The sequence below is a fragment of the Vigna unguiculata genome, chromosome 3, assembly GCF_037176805.1.
Source record: "Vigna unguiculata cultivar grain cowpea cultivar isolate G323 ecotype 2 chromosome 3, ASM3717680v1, whole genome shotgun sequence".
NCBI lineage: Eukaryota > Viridiplantae > Streptophyta > Magnoliopsida > Fabales > Fabaceae > Vigna > Vigna unguiculata.
Genome location: NC_140794.1, coordinates 18,629,321 through 18,637,070, shown reverse-complemented (window position 1 = coordinate 18,637,070; position 7,750 = coordinate 18,629,321). Strand labels below are relative to the sequence as shown.

The 7,750-nt window shown below is 37.7% G+C and overlaps 1 protein-coding gene across 1 annotated transcript; it reads left to right on the top strand.

The window, feature by feature from the left end:
* Positions 1-6,603: 6,603 nt before the first annotated feature.
* Positions 6,604-7,323, top strand: LOC146887552 (uncharacterized). The gene has a single exon (XM_085670280.1). It carries the CDS (start codon positions 6,604-6,606, stop codon positions 7,321-7,323), a length of 720 nt encoding a protein of 239 aa, XP_085526406.1.
* Positions 7,324-7,750: the final 427 nt, after the last annotated feature.

The window sequence follows — 7,750 nt, the reverse complement described above, 5'->3', positions numbered from 1 at the left end:
CTCGCCTAGCGGTCCCCTTTTCTAGTTTGGCTCTGTGACAGTCTGCACTCTAAGTTAGTACCACTAATAGTGTACCTTCCCAACTAATCCATCTTTACTTACAAGCAAGTTATCTAATACCACAAGTCTCAATACCACATAAGATCCCAAGCTGAAATTGCAACTAAATATAATCTCTTGCAAACAATCTTACTAATCGAATAAACCACTAATAGTCTCATGCACCTGTTCTAATTACATCATCTCATCATATATCTAGGCTTATATCTGATTTTCCCTTGGTTACCAATCTTTGTTTAGTACTAATATATTACAATCTATCCACTCTGGCTTATCTCAATTAACCATACTATTTTGCGTTTTCTCCTATCACCATAATAGTCTCCACACGAGTTGTACATCACCCTACTGCCACTCTATCTGCAGTCTTTACTGTACCTGAGATATATGTCCATTATACTTCAAATCCTCAAAGTCCATACTCCAACTTCCACATATCATCACCAAATTCTCATAACCCATTACCGCTCCCAATTTGTTCTCCTCACGAATCCAATCCTCCCCAAAAATCACGACCCTGCAAAACCCCTCCAGTACACCTCACAGCCACAAAATTTCCCTTCTCTACGCTTGCGCCTGGCAGCTAAACCATTACCGCTAGGCGGTACTTAAGAATCTGGGAAAAACTCAAGAACTTCCAGCACTGTACAGCCCCCTTGGACACTTCTCCATACTGTTCTATGCCTAGGTTCATCTTTCCGATCGTATACATGCGAGCAAGGGTACTAATTCTTAGCTTCGACCATATCTAATACAATTCAAGTGCCAATCAACACCCATTACCCAAAATTCGTTCAAACATTACTTTGCCAACCCTACGGTTCATATTTACTATTCCATCGAATTACTCCGTCACCTACGCTCACAATCAAGGATTTACTACTCTCGATCATCTCCTAAGAGCCACTCCTCACTTTTACTTCAAGCAATTCATGTCAAACCACGCGAAACAACACAAATCGGTTCACAGACTCGCGTCGCCTGGCGGTCCCAGCCAAATCCGCCAGGCGCTTCATGCAGAAAACCCAGAACATTCCCAAACTTTGAGTCGCCTGGCGGTACAGGGATTCACCGCCAGGCGCTACACCCAGAAACACAACAAAACACGCAAAACTGGATGAGCCGCCTGGCAGTTATGCATAGCCGTCCAGGCAGTTTCTGGAAAATTTCCAGAAATTAGCAAAATCACAAACAGATACAGAATCATGCCTAGTTTACATATGATTTTCATATAACTCATACCAAACAACAAATTTAACGTGGGAAGCCCCCCTAACCTGGATCCTTTTGCTAAGAATTGGTTTGCTTGAAGAACTCCAATGATCACCACGTTCCCCCCTCTATTGGTGTGCTCTCACTTGACTTCAGAACCTCACTCTATCTCACCAATCTCTCTGATTTTCCTGCTCTATTTCAGGTTGCTATTCCAGCTTGCCAAAACCTTCACTATGACCACTTTTTTCTCTTTTAAACTTGGCTTTTAGTAGAGTTTAATTACCCAAAACGAAAATTTACCTAATGGTACTGTTTATTACCATTTAATTGACCTTTATGATCCATTTTTCAGCTACCCAAGGCTGCCTCTCAACTATCTAGGGTTTTCCCCCAACCTTTCATATTCAATTCAAAGCCAAAATGCCAAAAATAAAGTTTTTAGTTTGGTTCTCCAAGGTTTGAACCAATAACCATTCAATCACCAAGCAATTGCACAACCAATTCAACCAAGTCATGTTTCATGCTTAACAAATCCAATTCAGACATCATATCATACCAGAACATAATTATATAGATTTAAATAATAAAATAATAACTCAAAAGTTAGCATACATAGGACTTAATCCCAAGTCCTCTCACACAATTAAAGCACTCTCAACCACTTGAGCTAGTACTTTTCCACGTCATACAAACCATAATTTAATGTCATAATTATTTCCCCACCCGCATTTATTAATTAATTAATTATTTAATTAATTAAATTCTACGGGTCTTACAACCACACATCTCCTTCTTCCTTCTTCTCCTTCATTCTTTTCATGAATCTAAAAAAAAACCTTCATCCACAATGAAAAGTAGTTACATATTGTAGAAGCAGAAAAGATCGAAGCGAAGAAAAAAAGCTTACACCTTGTAGGCATTCTTCAATAAGTTCATTCAACTATTTCACGGAAAGTCTTCATGAATGTCCCATAAATAATTGATCCATCAAATAGAATAACAAAAGCTTTAGCTTTTTTTGTGTTCTTCAATCTGTTCATCAAGCTCACTGAAAAAACATTAAGTTGTTACATTTTTTATGATCTTCACGACACTCATGAATCTGAGAGCAAAATATCAATCCAACAGAGAAATACAACAAAGAAAAGTAGTTAAATATAGTAGAAGAACAAAAAATCATTGAGAAGAAAAAAAGTTGTTATCTTTTTGGTGTTCTACACGGTATTCATCAATCTGACATCCATCCAACAAAGAAATACAATAAAGAAAAATAGTTAAATATGGTAGAAAAACACAAAAATCAGAGAGAAGAAGAAAAGCTCTTACCTTTGTGGTGTTCTACACGGTATTCATCAATCTGAGAGCAAAACATCCATCCAACAGATAAATATAACAAAGAACCTAGAGATCTTTTGCAAATTATTTTTCTGCAAAGCTTCATGTACGCGGCAAAATGAAATCCCCCTAGAGATCTTTTGCAAACTGCTTTTCTGCAAATTAAAGACATTTGAAAGAACAAAGCAAAGGCCATAACTCATCAAACCCAAAAACACACAATAAATATATTTCAAAAGAATATATTTCAAAGTACAGATTAAATAAAACCTACGAATGAAACTGAGAAAACACAAACACCAAAAACTCAAACACAAAAACCAAAGAAATGGTATACGTTCAGAAACTAGGAGGAACGAAGAAGAAGAAATATAGAAGAATCGAACCATATATTTTAGAATATAAATTAAATAAAACCTACGAACGAAACCTAAAACATACAAACACCAAAAACTCAAACACAAAAACCAAAGAAATGGTATACATTCAAAAATTGGGAGGAACCAAGAAGAAGAAATGCAAAAGAATCGAACCATATATTTTAGAATACAGATTAAATAAGACTAACGAACCAAACTCAGAAAACACAAACACCAAACACCAAACACTCAAACACAAAAAAACAAAGAAATGGAATACCTTAAGAAACTAGGGTAAGACATTGGGGGACAGAGAAGAAGAAATGCAGAAGAAGGAAAGCATCCAACTTAAACCATATTTAAAATACAGATTCAAGCTTTCATCCCAAAGAAACTGAGCTCAATCATTAATGCATGCAACATCAATCAAATCATGCAATACTCCCTCCATCCAACACTCAAACAGGCGAGAAAATGGATATTACTTTTATGGATAATTGTCAGGAGTTTAAGTTGGGGTATTGGGGTATTTTCTAGAGGTCATTATTTTCTTATATTTTAGATATAATTAAAAACTACTCATCTGGTGGAGTTTTGTGTGTTTATTGGTGGAATCTTACACTGTTTTTTCTTCTTTCATTTATGCATGCAAAAGAAGAGATTTATAGTTGATGAGACTTGTAAAGATATCACATAAACTTGGCGGTCACGGATTAGGTGTAAACATGCATTACTCTTTCCCCAATTATCATTTATGCTTTAGACTTCTTTTCTCATAACCATTGCTTAGGAAAACCCTTGATTTTATGATTCAAAATGCTCCTTTATCTTTAGAATAAACCACCAAATTAACTAATCATCACCCTTTCAATTAAAGGGTTAATTGTGTTTTTCGTCCCTCAACTATTGGTAATTTTTGGTTTTAGTTCCCCATGTAACGTTTGCACTATTTTAGTCCCTCACGTTTTGTATTGCATGGAATTAGTCCTCAATTTTAAACTCCCTTAGTTGCAATTGACACCTGTCAAACGGAAGGCCACGTCAGGATCCCGTTTTAAGTGGTTTAAATATTTTTTGCACGTTTTAGTTAAACATTAGTAAGGCACGTGCACAATTAAATGTTAAGTGAAATGTGAGCTGAGGGTTATGTTAGAATTAGAAAATTTTCTTACCATTACTAAAACATTTCAGTTGAGGGCTATGTTAGAATTAGAAAGGGTTTCTGGCATTCGTAAAAAAGCTGAGCTGAAGGTAGTTTCGTGAATCAAGAGAGAATCCATAATCCAAAGCTATTAACTTCAATCACAGAATGACGAAGAAGGTGGTGGTGTGTCCTTTCATTTGGTCAACGACAAAGTGAGGTTAGTGGTTTATATTTTTTAAATTTCTTTCATTGAATGTTCACTTTCCTATTCCTTGGTTCTTTCATTGAATGTTCAATTTGTTTGGTTTGTGAATTTATTTGAAATGTAGAGCTGGAAATGGGGTTCACGGTTGTGTTCCATCACATAGGTAGGGTTGAAAGGAATAGGGGATTGAAATATGTTAGGGGTGAAATCCATGTGGTTAAGGGTATCGATCCAGATTTTTGGTCATTTTTCGAAGCGTTAGGCATCTTGAAGGAGTTCAAATACGCTGGAGATGTTAAACTTTGGTTGAAGGGATCAAAACAGAAGTTGTTAAACAATCTAAGATTGTTGAGTGATGATAAGGGGGCATTAGCGTTGGCTAAGTATGCAGAGATAGGAATGGAGAGGTTGATATATATGTTCAGCACTTTCCTTGTCAACTCGAAGTAGTTCATTTTATTGCTGGTGCTGGAATGGATGAAAAATTGGGTCAGGCAGAAATTGAGGGTAAGGCACAATTGGGGGTTGAGGCAGAAGTAGGATGTGAGGGTGATATGGTTGGTGAGGCAAAATGGGGGTGTGTGTGCCAGAAGTAGGATGTGAAGGTGATGTGGTTGGTGAGGCACAAAAAGGGTGTGAGCCAGAAGTAGGAGTTCATGGTGATCTGGTTGGTGAGGCAGAACAAAGGTGTGTGGCAGAACATGGGTGTGAGGCACAAATGGGCATTGAGGCACAATTGGGGGTAAAGGTAGAAGTAGGAGTTCAGGGTGATGTGGTTGGTGATGCAGAACTGGGTGAGGCATAACTAGGTGGTGAGGCAGAACTTGGGAATGAGGCAGAATTGGGGGGTGATAAGGATGGGGCTGGACAGCCAAATGTGGTAGTTGAGGATGTGTCTGATAAGGATGAAGGTTCTTCTGCAGATAAACTTGATGACAGTGAAGAAGAAAGGGTGGCAGATGATGATGATGGATTTAGGATGGACATTGAGCCACCTGTTAGAAAAATTGGGTCTGTTTTGGATAGGTGGAAAGCAATGAAACGAAATTCAAGCACTGTAAGGAGTAAGAAAGATGTTGGAGTTGGTTCATTTGTGACTAATGCTGAAGTTGGACAACATGATATAAGTGATGAATATGATACTAACAAGTTGGATTCAGATGTTGATAGTGAGGAGGGTGTTGGTCGTGATGGGCCCAAATTTTCCAAATATAGAGATGAAGATATGACAAAGGACTTCAAGTTCAAATTAGGAATGGAATTTTCTTCTTTGAAGGATTTTAAGCAAGCATTAATGAAGCATAGTGTTTTAAATGGTAAAGAAGTTCAGTTTGTTAAAAATGATCAGAAAAGAGTTAGGGTTGTCTGTAAAAAAATGTGGTTTCTTAATGATGCTGAGTAAGGTTGGTGGTAGGGAAACCTTTCAGATTAAGACATTGGTTGGGCATCATAGGTGTGGCAGGGTTTTTGGGAATAAAAATGCAAATAAGGACTGGATAGCACAAGTGTTAGTGGACAGATTTATGAATGTGGGTGTAATGACAGTGAGTCAAATTATTGATGAGATCAAGAAGACATACAGTGTTGGCATAACCCCTTGGAGGGCTGGGAAAGCAAAGCAATAACAATGGACTATTTGGTAGGGGATGGACAAAGGTAATACAATCGCTTACATGATTATGTAGCTGAATTGGTGAGAGTAAAGGCTGGAACATTCAAAATTAAGATAAATTAGCCTCAAACAAGTCTGCCACCAAGGTTTGGTTGTTTCTACATGTGCTTAGAAGGTTGTAAGGCTGGTTTTCTGGATGGGTGTAGGCCCTTTATAGGGGGTTTATGGATGCCACTTGAAAATAACTTATGGTGGTCAACTTTTGGTTGCAGTGGGCAGGGACCCTAATGACCTATACTATCCACTAGCATTTGCTGCAGTAGAGAATGAATGTAAGGAGACGTGGAGGTGGTTTCTTTCACTATTGCTAGAAGATATTTGGGACATTGAAAATCATCGTTGGGTTTTCATCTCAGATCAACAAAAGGTGAACAACTTACATGCACTCAAATTTTAGAGTATGATAATTAATTGATACTATATTCTTATATACAACTATTCATTTTTGCAGGGACTTATGACTGTATTTGATGAAATCTTGAATGGGGTGGAGCATCGTTTTTGTTTGAGGCATCTCTAGCAATTTCAAGAAGAAATTTGGTGGTGGGGTAGTTATCAGAGATCTTATGATGGGGGAAACAAAGGCAACCTTCTACGCAGGTTGGGAAAAAAGATGGGTGAGTTAAGAAACATTAACCCTGAAGCGTACAATTGGTTAATTGGAATTCCTAGAAGTTCACGGTGTAAGCATGCACTCAATATTTATCCTAGATGTGATGTTTTAGTGAATAATTTGTCTGAGTCATTCAATAGTACTATCTTATTGGCTAGGGATAAACCAATTATTAGTATGATGGAATGGATTAGGTCATACACAATGAGTAGATTTGCAACACTTAGAGAAAAAATAAATGCATATCCTGGAACTGTTATGCCTAAGCCACAAAAAAGGCTTGATAGGGAAGTGGGAAAAAGTGGGAATTGGCTTCTAGTGTGGGCATGGGGTGCTAAGTTTAAAGTAACTCAAGGGTTCACCATGGAGAAGTTTGTGGTAGATCTCAGTAAGCATAGTTGCATGTGTTATGTTTGGGCTCTGGTAGGCATACCTTATAGACATGCTGTGACAACAATTAATTATAAGGTAGAAAACCCTGAAGCTTATGTGCATGCATATTACAAAAAAGCTGCTTATGAGGCATGCTATAGCCCAAAAATAACCCCAATTAATGGACAACAACTTTGGCCTAAAAGCAATCAACCTGAACTACTCCCACCAATTTATAAAACACCACTGGGGAGACCCAAAAAGCTAAGAAGTAGGGAAGCTGATGAACATGCCAGTCATTCCAAGCTGTCAAAGAAAAAATCTCATCATGAAGTGCAGCAGGTGTAAGCAATTGGGACATAACATAAGGAGTAGTAGAAAGGGAATCAGAAATAGAAAGGTAAATCTAAATCTGTTTGTTCAATTTTTTTGTTTGTTCAAAGCATACAAATCTGAATCTGTTATACATACCCAATTGACAGGGACAAACACACAAAACTCCAACTATGAGTGGAGCTACTAGCGTTGTAGGACCATCCAACCAGAGCTCCACTAGTAGAAGATCTGCACCCATGGTTGCTACAACACAAACCAGAAGCATGGCGACACAGGTCTTAAGGTCTAGGGCAAGTACTGGAACTTCTGCCCAGCCCACGTGAAATTGATAGAGGAAACAAAGTTGTTTTGTTGCTTTTAATGGTGGACCACCTTTTTGTTGTAGTGGGCATAGTGATAGTGGAAAACTATTTTGATTAAAGTAATATGAAAGCTTATT